This window comes from Chelon labrosus, assembly GCF_963514085.1.
Source record: "Chelon labrosus genome assembly, chromosome: 12".
In the NCBI taxonomy this organism is placed as follows: Eukaryota; Metazoa; Chordata; class Actinopteri; order Mugiliformes; family Mugilidae; genus Chelon; species Chelon labrosus.
In genome coordinates, this window is record NC_140345.1 from 10,262,929 (window position 1) to 10,282,813 (window position 19,885).

Sequence of the window (19,885 nt, forward strand, 5' to 3'; positions counted from 1 at the left end):
TCATGGCCCATTTGAGCCGTATGCAATATCGTGTTCCCATTTCACGCTCCCATCTCATATTATATTGTGAAAGATCTGCCATAGCTTACATCTAAGTCTCTATACACAGCGATAACAAAAGAAGGGGAAGGGGATTTGAACTGGTATATGAAAAGGAACAGGCTGACTAGAATGACAGAGGGAAAGGAACGACTTCAGATGGTTAGAAAGATAGAGGGATAAAAGGGACATCACACACAGATTTAATTCAGATGAGAGGACTCTTGACCTTAATACCTTTACAACTCCCTCACCTCTTTCCAGCTAAACCTTCGCCAACCACACTTTTGAATGCACGGACACACACCTGCAAGTACAAAACCTTTCTGACCTTATTGAGGGCGCCTATACTCCTAGAGGAGGCGTCCGTGAAGAGTTTGCTGTGCAGGAGCATGACTCTGGCAATGAGGTAGAGGCGCAGGAACATGGGCACGCTCAGCACCATGTCCAGGTCAGCCTCGGCCTGCGACGGTGCATATGAGAAGGCCAGCCGTGCCCGCCACTGAAACTTGAAGTCCCCAGGCACTGGATGCACCGCAGACACCAGCAGCTCCAGGGCGATCAGCAGAACCCGCTCCATCGTCATGGCGATGCGCCAGTCGTCGGCTCCGTTGTCGATGACAAACAGCTGCAGGGACAGGAAGGACACGAGGAGAGTCAAGTGAGGAGCGGAGTTACGCTTCTTTTAACGTGCCACTGTGAAAACTTTTCATCACCACTCTCTGCTGACACAATCCTCTCATCAGTACAGTTGACTGATATGATGATTAGAGAAACCAGCAGCAATTCAGAGTAAATGTCTTTCCTGAGATGCAAAACACCATCCATTTAATCAGTAATCTATTCAGTCTCCTCACAGTGCTTTGGCTCATTTTCATATAACCTGCAACTCTTCTCGTCTTGCTAAAATGAAATCAAAGATGCTGAGTCATCTGGAGCGGTGGCTCCTAAGCAAAGAGGTTTCCATTTATACAAATCATAATATTATTTAAAAAAAAAAAAGAGGCCACTACACTGTTAGTCTCACGGGCAAACGCCCAGTAATGTTTTTTAATTGCAGTTTTCCCTCCTCCTATGTTGATGTTTTGTGCTCGTAATTGGGGTGGTTGCTCCTGATATTGTCACCAGAGCGGTCATTATAAGGAAGTGGTAAGAGCAGGGTTTTATTACGGGAGCCCTCCTCCAAGCTGTGCTGGCAGAAGCTGCGGGTGGGGCAGGAGGTGGCGGGGTTGATGAGAGGAGCAGGCAGTGGAAAGAGATAGATGAAGTACAGAGGAAATGAAGAGACAAAGATAGGAGCGAGGAAATATCAGGGAGAGGAAAGCACTGCAAAAACATCCCCCTTATTCAGACATTTTAAGAGGGCTTACTTTGTTAACCCGAGGCAAATGCATCACAAAAATCAAGAACAATTGTGAAATATTTCTAAAGCATGTTGGTGTGCAATAGAAACATGCTGTTTTACTTCTTAAAGTGAACTAAAATAGCTTGAGAGAAAGAGAAAGAGCAGCAGCGAGTGAAAGGGAGACTAAACAGAAAGGTCGGGGCACAGGGAAAGAAATGAGGAACTCCCCTGCTGTAAATCAGCTGAGTTTACCAGATGCTGTACTGCCCGGAGAAACTGCCAGTGCTAACAATTGCTCTTTACCACATGATTCATCTCAAGGGCTTTTAGCCCACACAAACATTTATTTAGGAAAAGAAAACAAATACAAGAACAGGTCAAACGTCAGAGCAAGCGGCCACGGCAGCTCTGTCACAGCCAACTGGTCACTGTCACAGAGAAACCGGACTGAAGCACTTCCTCAGCCACCTATGGCTACACACGCTGCAGAGTACATCATTATCTATATCAAGCACGGCAGGGTGGTTTGTGTTTTCCTTGTTCTGCTGTTGTTGCATCTGTGTGCACACACGTTGAGTACATGTGTGCACACTCACATGTGTACGTGACTAACACACACACGCACCTTTGTCACAGTGTAAGCTATCATTTGAGCCAAGGGTCAAAGGGTGACTGTATTCTTTAATGATTTCAGAAAGCATGTCTACGTGTGCATGCGCGTGTACTGTACTTGTGTGTATTTGTGTAAGCCTGAGTGAGTCGGAGAGAGTGTGCAGACCCAGCCTCGTCATGGTGACTGTTGCCAAGGCGACAACATCAAAGAGCAGCCAAGCTTAATTAGGATCCCCAGTGAGAGAGAGAGAGAAAGAGAGAGAGAGAGAGAGAGAGAGAGAGAGAGAGGCAGAGAGAGTCAAAAAGAGAGAAAGTGGAGAGACTCGGCAAGATGGGAGGAAAAGGAGATACAAGAAAAAAGACTGAGGTGTGTTCGACGGTGAGCGAAGAGGTACGGAGAAGAAAGCACAGACAGGTTGTCTAACACTCATGTTCTCTGCAGAAATTTGAAAAGGTTTACCCGCGTGTGACTGCTCACATTTTGGTGAAAAAAAATCCATTCACACCGTCACGTTAAGGAGACTCACCTCCCAGTCGGAGACAAAAAAGTGGTTTATACAAGTTAAACCACTGAATCTCAGGGTTCAGACTTGTGCATTGGCTTAAGTTAGGGTTATGACTGGAGTCAGGTATGGATAGTCATGTCTCCAGTGTAAGTCTATGTGACATTAACTTGTTTCTGTGTGTTTGTCATGCACTAAAAGTCGTGTACATTCATTCACACCTTCAGAAAGATAACTTTTTGGTCCAGAAACCTGTCGCCGTTCGTTCTTCTTTTTTTTTCCAGTGCGTGTCTGCCTGTCTTTCTCCATCTACATCTCTGTTTTCCTCCTTCCATCATCCTTCACTCCCGTTCCTTCTATTGCTGAATGACATTTCTCCAAATCAAAGCGGAGGTGATCCAGTTTCTTGCCACTGGGGGAAATGAGCTCCTCTCCCTTCCTCTTCCCTCCGCCCTCTCCTCCTGTCCTCCCGCACACTCCTGCTGTCGGTCTTTTCCTGGCTAAATCGCCATGAGGAAGAGATAAATAATTAAATTCCATTAGGAAAGTAATCTGTCAATGGGAGTGAGTGAGTGCCACTGCCCTGCATGACCAGGACACAGAGAGAGAGAGAGAGGGAGAGAGAGAGAGGATGAGGGAGGACGGGGGTGGAAAAGTCAAAGTAGGTAGGGGCTGTCTATATGTTTGTCTCTATCAGGAGATACACAGAGAAAATGTCAGAGAACAGTTAAATAGCCTTGGACATAAAGAAAAATAAACAAAATCATGGAGAAATAAAAAAGGGGTCTTTTATATTTTATAAATTTTAACGAACTGTGGCATTACAGGGCAGAGAGCAAGGGACAAGGAAAAGCAACTGACAGCAGACAAGACAGAAGGAGGGCAAAGTATGAGAGAAAAAACAAATAGAAACCCAGCAGGAGCAGAGGGAGCCCAAAAGGAAGAGGAGAAATGTGTGAAAATGGCAGCACTAAAGATAGACTGAGGTCTCACAGGTGAAGGTGTGAGGTCTGAAAGGACAGTCTCCACCTCAAGCACCCCCCCCACATGCTCCGAGCGCTACATCTGCGACCTGCTGGTGGACCTTGTGACCCTTCCATCTTTCCTCCTCTGTCATCCATCCATCCATCCATCCATCCATGCATGCCTCTTGATCCCCCCGCGGCCATCATACCTTTTGTAAATCGGGTTAACTCCCTGATTGCAGATGTCTCTCATGACGGAACCTTGAGCAGTGCTGGCAAGACGCAGGGACACTTTTGCACGCATGCACGCACACACATGCACGCATACACATCCGGACGATCCTGTCAAATGCAGCACAGGCTCTAAAGAAGAGGTTGATGCATGCAAATCAGACTCAAGTCTCCATTTCCCACGGGAGGAACAGAGAATAAACCTCAGTCTGGGACAGAGACTGCCATAATCACTGAAGGAGACTGTGACAACGCTGAAAAGCATGCACACATACTTTTACACACATAAAAACAACTCTGGGGAATGTCTAGGTCCTACAGCATGGAAATCCCTGGAAGAGGAAGAAAATAAGTGGGGCGAGCCAAACACTCACAAGCACAGATTCACACGCCCTGATATATGTGAATATTCAGAGAGGATAACGCGCTTTCCCTGACTGTAATTGCAGCTCTGAGGGAACACCCCTGTGGCTGTTTCTATGCAGCCGAATAAGAAAAGGAAGGGGAGAGGGTTCATTGAAGTGAAAAGGAAGTGTTGGAAAGCGTGAGAAATGAGGAAAGGTTCACATTTGAGGTGTGTGCGTGTGCAATGCTGCCTAGTTTGCCGTAAGAAAGTCTAAAAACAGCAACCGGGAGAGAGTGAACAGAGGATTCCACCAGTGGTGTCTTGAGACCAGGAATTTCCTTCATTTAGCGCAAATATGAAAGACAAACGGCTTCACTAAAAATGGCCGCAGGCTGGCGAGCCACAAATAGCATCTGATAAATTAAAATTTCTTGGAAGTAAGCGAGGGCTTCTTTCGTATTCAGAGTCTGAAGAAGACGCCGTGGTTTACCTCACTCCTGTTTTCTCTTCCATTATAGTTCCCAGTGCAGACGTACATTAGGTAGAGTCCATAGGACATGACATTCATGAAATGACCACCCAAGTATTACATATCTTGGGATTGCAGTTTAAATCAGATGAGACAACCCTTTTGGAAGGTTACCGCTCACTTTATTATCCCAATGCCATCTTTCCTGCCTGTGAGTGTCTGTGAGTGCCAAGCTTGTGTCTCCTTAATCAATGGATTGCTTCTGAAATTCTCCAAAAGTAACTGAATAACACAGTTCCCTAATGCTTAAAGTGCACTAATGGACCAGAGAAACATCCCTTTCTCACACACACTCTTAGATTTTCTATTTGATTAATTTCAACAACAATTCAATTTTTTGCCTTTCAAGTCTGGATTTATTTTCCAGTTTATGAGCTAAAACGACTCCTTTTGATTTAGAGTAGTGTTTTTCTTGTTGCTGGGCATGTAAAAGTTTTTGTGCGTGTGCATAAAGAAAGGAAGGCCACTGGTGAGCTGGCATATTAGTGAGTCATGCAACAGACCAGAGCTTCAAATACATGAACACACATGGACGTCCCTGGAGGCTACATGAAACACATGGGAGATGGTGCAAGCTTCCGAAATATCACTTTTTAGTAGTTTTCTTACCAACCATTTTGGCCTTGTCTGATCTTGGCCGTTTGAATCATCTTTCAGATCGTCCAAAAGGCCACTTTGGAACCGTGATTCATAATAACAGCTGAAATGATATGTATTTTTTCTTGATCCATCACTGGCTAGACCACTGATATATCAGTCATCAGTCTCCATTATTTCTGACCAATCTCAGTCTATTGGACTCACTGTTAACTCAGACTAATGGTGTGCGGTTGCACAGATTGGACCGTCAATCACAGCACTCTCAAAATGTCTCCGTGATAACAATCGCTGGTAAAAACCAAATAATATTAGTGCAATAATAGTCTGTGCATGTTTGGAAGTTGTCTAAATGTCGCTGCAAAGTAGAAGAACAAAGAAGCAGTGTGGTCAAAGATAGAAGTGATTCACCATAGAAACATGTCGCCAAGGATAGTGATGAAACCTTGATTACAAAATCTGACAATACTGATTTTGATGTTGCAGACTTAAAGGGGAACTACTGGTTTTTACAACCTGGACCTTATTTCTGGCATAAAATACAGTCGTTTACTCACCCATATAACTTTTGTGTAATTTGTATTCCTTCGGGAGATAATTAGATCAGCGTATATCCATGTAGTGGGAGTGACTGGGGCACCGAAAAGCAGCCTCTAAATAACGCATTATCTGCCGCGAAACTCGTTCGTTTCACCAATATTTTGTTATCTTACGCTAGTGCTATTCCCCGTTGAGTCTGGAGTTACCTGTTATCATCATCTGGGATCTGTAGATTGACCTACAGACCCCGGATGATGTCTTCTGACCTGGATGATGTCGTCTCTGAGCACCTTGCGCACCCGGTCAGCTTGTTTACCTGTAATTTGCTACTGCTATGGTTCGTTCACAACCTCACAATCAGAAGAATATTCAGCTATGTCGCAAAAAACTAGCAGTAGCAAATTACAGGTAAACAAGTCGACTGATCTAATTATCTCCCGAAGGAACAAATTACACAAAAGTTATAAGGGTGACTAAATGATCTTATTTTACGCCAGAAATAAGGTCCAGGTTGTAAAAAAACAGTAGGTCCCCTTTAAGCAGCTTGATATATACTCACCGACCACTTTATGAGGTACACTAGTGAAAATGACGGCATTCTAGTATAACCAAAGGTTCATGAAGGTTATGGTATTTGACATTTATTTCAAATAACTGAGCGAGATATTGATTTAACTGTGTTTTCATTTTGGGGGCTCTGGTTTGTAGCACTATTAAATTGTATTGTATTGTGCTGACACAAGTTTTTATTATTTTGACAACTCTATTTTGGTCAGTGAGCTAGGCTAAATAACAGAAATGCTTTTGTGTTTAATTCAGTACAGTTTAACAGCACCACAAACTACATCCTCCAAAATGACCAACATAACCCCGCCGTTTCATCATAAAGTGAACATCACAACAGTCATGAAGGAGGATTTGGTGCAGGATTGTTACACTGGAATGCATTTGTTCTCACTAGTGCACCTAATGTTATTGCAAATGAGTGTATTTACCTGTCACTCAGTGCTCAGTTCACTGACCAAGTCTACGGGGGAGCAAGTGTAACTCAGCTCTCTCCAAAATTCAGTTACGACGTTAAAACTGTGTAAAAATGACACGTGCAAGGAAACTCTCAAACTAATTCCTAAGGCAGGTACAATGCAAAAATGATTTGACACGTGCCGGTGTTGCCATGGTAACACGTTCAAGTTAATCCAATTGTGACAGTAACAACAGAGGTTCTTCTTGCTGGGGAATTTACACAATAGAAATATGAAGTGAAATAATCCAGAGGTGAGAAAAACACCGCTGGAAATCACGGACCGGATGATGCACCGTATCTGTTTATAGGGGTTCCTCCCATTACAATGTTTACACTATGTCCCTTGGGTATAATTAAATGTTCCTTAATACAGTAAAATGCACTTGAAAATACTTTTCCTGATTCCCAAATCCATTAATTTTATTCTTAGTGCTGTTTCAACTAATCTTTACTTTTAAATTATATTACATCACTTTAGGTAAATTATCAAACTTCACACAGCTTCCTCTGGAACTTTATACTTTTAACTTTCTTCACACATAGGCAGCTCTAACCAAGAGCTAAACAGACGCAGACAAACATTAAAGCTACGAGTTCAGTTAAATCTGTTGCAATTATTTTTTAAAGAAATCTTAAAAAAAACTAATAAAACACAAAATATCTTTATGCAACCCTACACTGTGGATGTCTGGACTGAATGGAAGTACGTTTGTAGATGTGTAGGAACAAGCTGTGCTTTTAAAACCTGAATTCATTTATTCCAGGCTGCTTTCACGTAAAATGTCATCACTTTTTCACCACGCCAGAGCCATCAGGGTCTGATGGCCGTTTGCAGTCCAATCTTGTGCTTTTATGCAAATCACAGAGCAGAGCTGGAAATACCAGACGAGAGACACCAATAACCACCTGAGCAAGCACCAGAGAACTGCACACTTTCGCCAGGACATTATCAGGACAGAGAGGAGTCTTATTTTGGAACAAACGCAAGAACGGTGTGTCGGATTTTAATCGCTGTTCCACTTTAAGAATTCTCCAACAGTATCAGCATTTCAGTAATCTTTGGGTTTTATTATAACACCCTCATCATTATCATCAAGGCACCTTTAATCGTTCAAAGCTTTATTTCATCTGATGAAATCTGTCATGAATTGTAAATAGACATTTATGTAAGCAGTATTGTACATAAGCTATGCCCTGGCTTGCTGTTTAACCGATCTAAAACTAATATGTCATGTATATATTCTTAATTTCAGTCCCTAGTCATTCATAAAGAGGCCTGACCAGTAAGGGATAAACGCCCTGTGTTGTGAACAGTGACATATAAGACTACCCTTTCGTATTCAGTTCAATATGAGCTAAGATATAATTAGCTCACCCAAAAATGGGCCAGTAGTGTTTGCATAATGTCACTTAACTCCTGCTGGCTGACTTCAGGGAGTTAGGCTCTAAGTGAAATCAACATTAGCCACTGAAGTAGTGCAGATTTTCCAGTCAATAAAGGCCCATTTAAGATTTTTTGTCAAGGGACATTTTGCATAAATCACAGGTCCTGCACAGGCCAAACGTATGAATATAGATATATTTAAGATGAGAGACAGATAACGTGTCAGTCAGGTGTTAATTTCCTACACATATCTGAATTTGACAATACACACTCAAAGGCCACTTCATTAGGTACACCAGTGAAAATGAATGCATTATAATCTATCAGTCCTGCTTTAAATCTTCATGATGGTTATAGTGTTCAGCATTTGACATTGAGCTGTTGATTCAGATGGATGTGTTTTCATTTTGGAGGCTGTGCTTTGTGGCACTGTTGAATGGCATTATGTTGTACCGACACGTGTTTCTATTATTTTGACGACCCTATTTTAGTCAGTGAGCCAGGCTAAATAACGGAAACACTTCAACACCCCAAACTACATCCTCCAAAATAATCAATCTACAGTTGAATTACATATTCACACATAAACTGAACATTATAACAGTCATGAATGGGGATTTAGTGCTGGACTGTTTTAGTATGCATATTTTTTCCATTAATGTACCTAATGTTTTGGCAAGTGAGTGCATGTTTACAGCCCAACTCTACAGATGCAAAGATAACCCCAGTACTGGCAACAAATTACAGAGTGTACTTTTAAGTCTGGGGCATTTTAGCGGCAGTTGTTCTCCACTACATATTATCTGAAAGCGAGTTTAACCACATAGATTCTGCAAACATCTTGCGTAAAACTGACTTTCAGCAACACTATAGAATAATACACATCAGAGGAAATGAGTATGCATTAGCATCTTTACGCTAGTTAGAACTCTGTCTTGCTGAAAGTTTAAAGAGGGGCACCTGAAGTTTATTTACTCATTGAAATACGTGAGAACAATCGAGGTAAGCGTTTCTAGTTTTCTGTATAAGAAATTAAAGAAACAAACCCAGCGTCATGTCAGTGAAGCTCGGCTGACTGAGCGCAAAACTGCAATATTTCTCACTTTGAATCAAACATTTCTCATGTCAGCTCCTTGTCTCTTTGCCCTGTCACTTCTCACTGCAATGCCAGAATGACAAAACCTTTCGAAACACAGACACTTTTGCTCCATGTCATGGATGGATTTACCTCCTAGGAGCGCCCAAGGGTAAAATTTTCATCTTGGGCACATATTTACCGCCACATGACAGTTTCATTATTTCCCCGGGCACCCTGAAAACCAACTAGCACTCTGAAATCGAGACTGTTAATCCATTAGACGACTGACAAGGAAGTCATTAGATAATAAAAATGCTCGCTCAAGCATCTAAAATATGAAAAATCCTGTATATATATTCCCCTTGTTTACTTTAATGGTAAGCTTGTGGTTGTTGGACCATTAAAGAATTGACAGATACTGATTGTGGAAATATTTGTTGGCATCTGTGTGGTAATTAATTCACACACTGTAAGGAAGAAAGAAAAAGAAAGAAACAATGCAGAAAACACAACAAATGATCATTGCAATATGTCCTAAAATAATTATAGTCTTAAAACTACATTTTCACCCGGGAAAGCAACAACCACAAGATGTAATACCTGTCATAGCTGCTATTGCATTTCAAGCAGTGATAACAAGCATTTATAACAACTTCACCATTAATCAGAATAAGTAGACTCTAACGTATGGAGTAAACTCAGGGCTTTTGGGGCCTCTGCACAATTACCTGCTGTGTCCGGTTGTTAATCCGGCCTTGACACATGTTTACGTTCCCATTTGGTTTAATTATTGCTTTTCCCTAACAAGATTATTACTGTCCGTAGATAAGAGCTCAAATGGTGGCAGTGAATAAGGGAAATATTTGTAATCTGTGACGATTACCAATGAATTACACTGTAGTCAAGATGGATTGTTTTCCCTTGCTCCCTGCTGAGCACAATTAGTTTGGGCTGCGTCCTGACAGATTAGACAAGACAGTGAAGTTGGAGAGAGAGAAGGAAGAGGAGAGAAGCTTCCAAAAGAGGAAGACAGAGAAGAAAAATGAGAGAGGACAACAGCATAAAAACATGGTGTGAAAAGGGGACATGGTAAAAGGCTGAAAGGAAAGTGCGGAGTGGTTTTTAGAGGGAGAGAAATGCAGATGAGTGTTAAAGTGCAACAGGAAAGGGCGAATAGGTGAGAAGTTGAATGTTGTCTAACAAGGGAAGAGAAGACTCAGGAAGAAAGGATGGAAACTGAACGACAAAATTGAATTGAGGCTCAAAGGAGGAGAAGGGAGATAGACTTAATCTGATAATGATAGGAGAGGCGGGAGGAGAAAGACGGGAGAAGGAAAGACAAAGAGAAGCATACGGGTGGTGGTAAACAAAAAGTACTGGGGGATAAAAGATTTGAGAAGGGAGAGAGAAAAGTACATCAGAGAAAGAGAGAGAGGACGGTGGTTAAATACCAGCTAAACCCAATATGACATCATTCTGATCTCAAGCGACGCTGCCTCTCCAATGTATATGCACAGTGTATATGGGTTTGTGAGTTGATGAGTAATTTTTGTATGTGCAATATCCTGTTACATGCTGGACAACATGCTCCGGCAGAGTGTGTCATAATCTGAGAATGAGATCTTGGTTGAACAATACCTTTCATTTCGCACAACATTACTTCTCATAAGTGTGTGTATGTGTGTGTGTGTGTGTGTGTGTGTGTGTGTGTGTGTTTTGTGCCATCCAACAATAAAACACAGAGATAAATAGGTGCATTATGTGCCGCTCATGCATAGAGGCAAACAGGCTTGGCACTAGCAGGCAGGTGAGATAACTGGCATGTATGTCATGAAATGAGTCTGGTTTCAGGTGGTTTCCCGAAAGAAGGCCGTTTGGCATGCATGTACAGAACAATGTATTCAACTGTGACTCAAATATTGTTTCTGCATTTCTATATATGAAATTAATTAGTTAGATTTGGTGTTATTCTGAATCTAAACAAAACCTCCAAATAACATAATCAATATTTCATCAGCTTTTTTGGTTCACTACTATCACACGAGGCCTTTGAAAGTGGCAGCAGGCGACTGTTTTTTAGAAAGACAATCCCAACATCCCACGTAAAACATCCCACGTAAAACATTTGCAACTGGCCCATGAACAAAGCGGATCATGAAAGAGAAAAGTCTTGTGCTGCCGTGAAATTTATCGTGTGACTTGAGGTTACAACATGGGAGGTCCTGTAAATACATTTTTGCCGTTCAAGTGGTAGCATCAGCTGATGGCCAGCTGTTGACATCTAGTAGCCGAAAAAGCCTAACCGTTTAGCAAGCGAACGCTCAGGTAACTTAACTTACCATCCACCTCTGCCAGTTCTGGAAACCTCTGTAAGCAGCAACAACGAAAATTTCCATTTACACGGTCAAGAGGAGGCCACTCGTGAGGAATTTTCTTGTGATCACGGTAATCACAACCCCATTTGAAGGCAACATTCATTTTATCAGAAACAGTGTTTGTTAATCGCTGCCAAGACATGCTGCCCCATTTTGAAGTATCCACAATGGCAGCAGTCATGGAAGTTCATATTTGAGTGGTTATTTAGTGGTAAAGAATATTTCTTCACATTTTTAAGGTATGTATATTGTTTGTATATATTGTATATTGTTTTCTCAAGTTTTTAATAGGGCTTTGCATTTCATACCTTATGTTGCATGCCACACGTTAGCTTGTTAAATGGTTAGCCTTGGCGGCTTCAAGACACTGACAGTTTCAGCCATGTTGAACTCTACACATTCTGAGCACACGCCGTTCTAGGTCATAAGCTGACGATTTATCAGCAATATATTAAACTATTTTCATAAAACCTCATCTAGATATATCCGAAGCTGCATTGTAGTTATTTGTGTATGTGTACATATCGTTATGATTTTTTCAGTATGAGGGTTTCTTAGTTCAGGTTCAGTTACGATTGCTGATGAGGTCAACACCACACCAAGTGAATGCTAATGTTGCTTCATATCTGCTGCAGGTTTGCTGTTTGTGAACAAGTTCATCCAATATTACCTGAAAAACAGATGATATGTCAATACTGCACTGTTTCTGCCACCCCTTTTATACACTAGATCATTTACTGGCTGTCATTCCTACAACTCCTACAAAGATGAAACTAGCTAGAACATTTCTAAAAGTAGTCCGGTCAACCAAATATGTTTGGAAAAGATATGAACAGCAAAATTATTATTATTATTACAACTCTGATCAGCCTTTAGTTGTAGGTATACACTGTATGCATGTGCAATGATGAATTATTACCAATATGTAAGGTGTGCTCAGTGCTGTATGACCGCAATGTCCCTGTGTTCCTAAATGCCAGCTATTTTAGTGATGACATTTTTGTCACAGTGATGCCCCTGTAAACCAGAATTAGCCTTAAAGCTGTCAGCTGCTTTAGAGTACAAAATGCTTTAATAATAAATGATCATCGTCCCCAATGAAGTTATTAATGAAATTGTTTTTGGATTTAATCCCAACCTCCTCTCTCTCGTCCTGCTGTGATTGCCACCCATACCTTAACAGTACCCTCCCCAAACTCCTATCTTCATTTAATCAAGAGGAATTATTCCTCAAGTAGATTAAAAGAGGATCATTTTATCTCTCTCTGTCTCTTTTTCTCTCTGTTGGCCGTACAGTAGCTACTCTCAATCTCTCCGTCTCCCGTCGGTATTAGCGTGCCTGTCACGTGCAGCAGCCACAGTGCGTGTGGGTGGATGACTGACTCCGTATGTGAATGTGACATCAAACTTGTGAGCAGAAACGAAGGGCGCTTTTATCAATGAATTCTTTACCATAAATGCAAACACACTTAAATGCACATGCACCACATGTGCACACTGAATCGACCTCTTTTCATCATGAATCTTAATACACAGCGGCTGCCTTTTACTGACTGATTACCAGTCTATCAGTCCCTGTGTATGACAGTGAATAAGCAATCACCATCTAGTTATTGATTCGCAGACAGGGAGCCTGAACCTCAGAGAAGAATGCATCAGAATCCCCATCACAGACCCACAGGAACTTTAATGGACATTTCTAGCAACATCCAAGCTCTGATGTAATGAAAAAAATATCACAACATTAAACTAATATGTAGTTAGATTGATGACTGTGGCTCCGTGGTTTAGGTGGTGGAAGTAATAGCTGGTGTGGGGGCACTCATTGGGTCTAATTCCCGCAAGGCTCCCATAAATAGTCAATGTGTATCGATTGCAAATGGCTTCAGATGAAAACCCCGGCTAAATGACCATGGTACCATTGTATTAGTGAAATGACAAACAGAAAACTAGATATCTTGAAGCATGAAAGCATTTCTGATTGATTGTTTCAGCCTTACAAGAGTTTCAAGCTGGGTGTGTTTGTGTGACTGGTGTGAGTGCTCGCTTGCATGTTTATGTTCTCCATGCATCTCTCGAATGACAGAATTGTTATTGGCTGAATAAGTATTAAACATTCAGTGTGTATCTGCTTCATACAAAGTCGTGCAGACAGTTTTGTCGATCCCACTAAGACTCTCATTAATGTCATTAATTGGCTGGAGTCGACACACACCTGGGTCCCCTGGTCTATCTTAGGAGCCTGAGGGACGACAACCTAATGTGAACAATATGGACAGAGCACAGATGGGCCTCTGCCTATATTCGAAAAAAAATAAAAATAAAAAAAAAATAGCAGAAAGAGACTGCTAGAGTCCCTTTCTAAATGTCACACTACATCCAGCATTCAATTAGCTTAGCTTAGCATAAAGACTGGATACAACAGCTCGCCAGGCTCTCTCCCAAGGGAACAAAATCCACATACCAACGTCTAATGGCCCATTCATAGTTTCCACATCCGCAGACTGACTTTCAATACAGACAAGTGGCTCCCTTCATACTATAACTCATGCAATGTGTTGGTCAGCTACATAGACGAGTTATTATCGTTATGTTAAGAGGTTCATTGTCTTACATCGAACTCCAGGGCTACTGTGGATGGTTCTGAGAGGCTGGTTATGACGTAGCTCTTTTTAGCCGCAAGATCTTCACAGCAATACTTAGGATTCAGTTGCAGATTGGGCTCTAACACCATGTAAATGACTGTTCCTGAGCTGTGCCAAGCGCTATGAAATAGCCTGCAGCCGTGGTTTGTTGCCTTCCCGTCTCCAAGCACAGTGGGCAGACATAGTACAGGCTGTTTTGGAGAATTTGAAACGTTTTTTTCTTTCTTTTTTTTTTCTTTTTCTGCCAGGACACCATCTGTGTGCTCTTGTAGTCTTTTAATGATGAATTATAAAGGTGTGGATACCGAAAAATCTCCTCAGACAGCCTCTCCTGGAAAAATAAATCAGTGCATACAAAACTCTCATGGAATTGGGAAGATTATAAAATGACATCACACGGATGCACAAGGCAGGAAAAGGGCGTTAATTAATCACCAACTTGTGTTTTCACAGGACAATCGGTGTGGCACAGTGGTGTATATGTCATTGATGTGTCATTGATATGTGGTTTACCTGAACTTCCCGAGCATGGTAGGCTATGATGAGCCCCAGCAGGATGACGGTGGACAGGCTGATCAGACACTTCAGTGCCAGAGAATACATGGAGCTCTGTAAAGAGAAAAAAGCCACATTTGTCATGAGGGACAGTTCAAACTGACTTGTCATAATGATTGGTTTAATATTCAAGGTACAATGATGGGCAATACAAACTACAGAGTCTCGATATGCCAGATTCAGCCTGGTTTAACTTCCCAGATGTCCCACTCACTATATCCTCTGCCGCTCATCTTCTAAACAGCATGTGAACCATAGTACACCCTCAGAACAGATAAAACAAAATAACATTTCCAAAACGGAGTTTCAAAGGCTGAACAGAAGTCGAACGGTAGTATTCCACCTGTCAATATCACTCTGCAGCCGAGCTCTAAGGCCTCTGTTTGTCTGGTTTCATAGGGCTTATAATCAATACACTGGGGGAACTTCCGATCAATACAACTCATAGCACTTCAGTGGCTTCTTTAACCCTCTCACCTCACACACTCAGAGCACAGCAACACTTAACTCGAGTTATCACACGCATGCGTGCACACATACACTTTGGTACATTAACACGTTCACTTTGTACAAAAATCACTCAGGTGTGCACACCTGACCTACAATAGGGGAAAACAAGGAAAGAGTGTTTTGGACTGATTTGTTGGATGTTCTCTGGTAAGGATATGTGTTCATTTCAGAATATACTTTCATTGGTAACTGCAAATCAGCTTGTGGTAGCAAAACATGAACGGAAGTATGATTTCAGGTGCCACTACATCACCAGAAAGGATAAAGAGCCTGAGTATCACATATTAAATTTTGAAATTACTTACCATGCAGCACTAAATCAGATCATAACCATGGGATATATTTATTTTTGATTGTCTAACAGATGTCCATTAAACACCAAATTCTAGCCTTGGTCAATGGTTTAATCGCTGTTTTAACTCAGTGCACAGGGTTTAATAAACTGCAGGTAACCATAGCAACAAGACAGTTTATTTTAATTCTCATCCTCTTGTCCTCTACAGCCGGTGGTGGTGCTGGTGGTATACTACCACCACCACCACCAACAAGGACAAAAAAAAAGGATTCAGTTGAGGACATGTCACTCCAGTTCAGCTTCTGTTACTCTTTTCTCACCTCATTTATTTTCGTCATGCATCAGGAAATTCAGAGCCATGCTTGTGGCACTGCCATCCCCAGAGCCATGGCACAATCAAGGCAATGTTGGCCTGTCTGTCAATCAGTCTGTCCGGAAGGAAAACTTGTAATACTGGATCGATTACCATGAAATGTTATACAGGCATTTATGGTGAAAAATTGATTAATTCTACTTTTCATCTAGGGCCAACATCAGAAACATCTCAGCATCTGTTGGCACCGGTGTGATATGTTTTAATCACTTTTTTGATCCCCGGACCTTTTTTTGTACGGCCACCAGGAGGCTGACAGTTTTCCAGATTCTCCCCCTCACACATAAATTGAATTACTGGCAACATTTTACCGCCCAGCACTTCAGTGTGTCACCACTATCAGGTCGTTGTGTTCTGTTTGCTTTATGACAAAAAGCCACTGTCGTTGACTGTGATTTTAGTTTCATTCCGTCCTAAAAATTAATTTAGCTTAGCATAAATTCTCTAATATTAAATTCCCTACCACCGACAGTGAGTTTAATCCAATCCAATCCAATGTGAAAATATCTTTTAACCCGTTCTCTAATAATAATAACAACCTGTGAAATGTAACTTTTGTGTGAAAATGGAGGAAGCTAAAAATCCTTTAGCCAGTCTCATGGAAAAATGTAAACACGGGCTAAACAAACGTGTCTATTGCTGATCACATTGTGTAAAGTTTATAATCGTGTTAAGAAGGATGAGTTACATTATTAAGGACCACAGGGGAAATTTTATGCCCCACCTCCACCTGGATCGTTAATCCTTTCTGAACGAGGCTTTACTCCAGTGTTATCCTTCGGGTTTATCTCTGTTAGCTGTCCACTAATAATAATCACTGTAATTTCCTTTAATTGTGGTGTGTACTTGTACATAAGAGTGTCTGCTATTATGTGCAATCTGTTTTCCTCTTCGAATGGATTAAGGCACGCATTTAAAATGCCCTGATCAAGTCTCTTCAGGGATTTTTTCTCCTTCTTCTCGTTCACATTTTCTGTAGTTTCTGAATAAATTCAATTACATAAATGTGATAATGCTTTTTAACAGAAGTGGACTTAATCAATTAAAATTCATTAGAAATGGTTAACATCGACAGTGCTAATAATTTCCAGCTTTCTAGTTCCCTTTTATGCCCTTGGCTCTAGCGCCACATTCCTACCGAGGAGGTAAAATTATTTAAAAAGGGTCCATAACACCTTTATTTGCAAACATTGCTCGTACATGTAGTAAAGAGTAAATTCTCAGCCACTATGTTCAGCAGCAAGTTAATATGTATTTGGTGCTCTGGAGTGTATTTACTGCAGGGTTTAGTGACACAGACAACATTTGTTAGAGGGATTAATTCATAGTTGCTTTTAATGGATTTATTAAAAGTAAGAAATAAACTGACGTACTTTAAAGCCAGTACACGGCAAACAAGCTTCAGACAGATTGTTTTCTCACCATCTGTCACGTATTTTTATCTACAAACGAGAAAAGGCATGAATGAGTGCGACATTGGTTTGCTGACCCTTTTCAGAAGCTGAATTTTGGGAGAATGGTTCACCAGGTTTTTAGTGTGACTCATTAACTTACAATTCAATGCCAGTAGTTTTGAAAAGCTTTTCCAACCTGTCCCATATTGGCAAAACAGATTCTGCACACACAGGCGAAATGTTCGGATTCTGAAACAAATCATTTAGTTTGACCAATTTTAAAAGTCTTAGAAATAAAGCTGGCTGCATTCAGTGTTTCTGCGTCTAAAAGCCATATTCACTGAACTCATTCAATTGTCCACATCAGCTCAAGGACTATGTTTTGAATTGCAAAACATAATGCCCGAAACCCACCAATGAACATCCATCTTTGAGATCAGCAAGGCCACATTAAAAGCACGACAGCGAGCTGATCCACATTAAAGACTGCTGCATTTCAGATCAGACATGTCAGCAGTTCAGTAGGCTGCTGTTAAGCATTCATCGCCAAACATCTCCTAATCTGAGTATGCACTCTGAGTTTAGACACATATTACTCAGCCTCTCCTCCATGACGTTATTAAGCTGAACCCACATTGCATTTTGGGTTCATGAATATATATTGCAAGTCAGCCTCCTGGAAAATAGAGTGTGTTAGTTTGTTATTGTGTTTATTTAGGGTCTCTGTACATGCTTCATAGCCTTAATGGTATTAATTCAACATCAAACAACACTCAGAAACACACACACAGTCTAGTTTGTTAATCCTCACAGACATCTTCCTCTGGTGAGTGTATCTCTTCCCAATAATCATAAAAATCCGAGAAGACTGAGCACAAGACCCTTTCCACCATTTATATAACACACAAAAATGCACAAACACAAACAGACAGACACACATTCGTTGCTCATATCAGCGTGGTTATGGGCCACTGCATAACACTGGAAAAATACCATCTAGCTTTAGCCCATGCTGATTTCCTCACATCAGTTTGCCCAAAGCTCGAGCTGTCTTCTGGTGTTTATGTGCTTGTGCTTGCTTGTCCTCTCTAAGTCTCTCTCCTCTGCTAACATCTCATTTGTACTCACTGAAGCAAACCGGTCGCAAAGGAAGCCTACACCGTTATGTGCTAATGAGAAAAATGCCGGTTTCAGCTTAGACTTTTAGCAGTGAATCTGTTTAAACACAATCAGACCAGCGAGCTGAAATGTGACTTGCTTTGAGTTTACGTCCTCTCTCTTTGTGCCGTCTCACTTTTCTCTCTCACTGCAGCCGTCTGTTCAGATTTCTGTTTCTTTACAGTTCTGCCCATTACTCTGTCGAGAGCATTTTGATGCAGTCTGGTTCCATTTCACTTACTCCACCTGTGCGGTGAATAACTAAACTGCAAGGGAGATGTACAGTATGTAAATAAATGTTTGACTTCGGTTCATTTTTAGAAACATCTCTATGCTAACTGCCTGACAGCTGTCCATTAGTGTAAAGTACAGGACACTTGTACTGACTCAAGTGTTTGTTCTAAATGATGCGCACAAGCATCAAACTCTAGACAAAGACTAAACAGCTCAAGGTTAGAACATACAGATGTCGACGTGTACTGTGTACGTGCATTCACTACGATTCATTCTGAATTTCAAGTGCAGGTGCAAGTGAGCGTGGGTTGTGCCAAGCTTTGAAATTGTGGAGTTTATGCAACCTGTTCTACAATTTTAATATTATTATTTGCTATCCTGCAGAGAGAACATAGCATAAAGGCTGTAAGCAGCGGGAAAACTCTGTTGTGTCCAAAGTTCAAAAACCCCACCACCTAGCAGCACCTCTCAAACTAACTAATTAATGACAAGTTGTTGTTTCGGGGGTGAATTATGTGCAGAAAGCTTTCTTGGCCAGTCACCATGATTTCCTTTCTTCTGATTAGATTAATCCTTAAAAACATACCGTGGGACTATATATATATATATTGCACCCTGTCTAATTAAATTATGTCACACAATTAAACTTTCACCTTTATAGCACTGGTCAAACTATGTTTTTTCTTTAACAATATTCTGATGTAAAAATGATTAAAAGAATCGTTCTTCTTGTGTTTTTATGCCAAAGATTTCCAGTGGCCCAGGCATATAAGCATGCTCCACAGTGGAAGCAAGTGAAAGCCAGTATATTGTGTTTTCAAGGCCTTTCATATAAAATCCTCAGTGAGTCATAGATTCAGTAACCGTTGGCAATAGATAGTGACTATTCAAAGGCCCAGCGTGTAGGGTGTTGTTGTTCCATAGAAAAAAAACAGTGCAATATAATTTTCTTAATTGTGTATTGTCACCTGAATAATAAAAAAAGAATTGTGTTTTAGTTTGCTTAGATTGAGCCCTTCGTGTGTACGTGGGGAGCAGGTCATCTTACACTGAGTTTTCCACGTTCCAAAGCCATGTTTTTATGACAAACCCAACATTGTCCATGGATAAGCTGTTTTAAATTACGTTGGTTGGTTGCAGTTTCTACTACCAC

General features: G+C 41.1%; 1 protein-coding gene across 1 annotated transcript in view; it reads right to left on the minus strand.

Moving 5' to 3' along the window:
• Window positions 1-19,885, minus strand: part of kcnn3 (potassium intermediate/small conductance calcium-activated channel, subfamily N, member 3) — a gene marked incomplete at its 5' end in the record, with an annotated part of 46,414 nt that overhangs the window by 19,413 nt on the left and 7,116 nt on the right. The window contains 2 exons of the mRNA XM_084556212.1: window positions 371-667; window positions 14,727-14,822. Of these exons, the coding sequence (XP_084412338.1) occupies window positions 371-667; window positions 14,727-14,822 (393 nt within the window). The remainder of the gene's footprint in view (window positions 1-370; window positions 668-14,726; window positions 14,823-19,885) is intronic.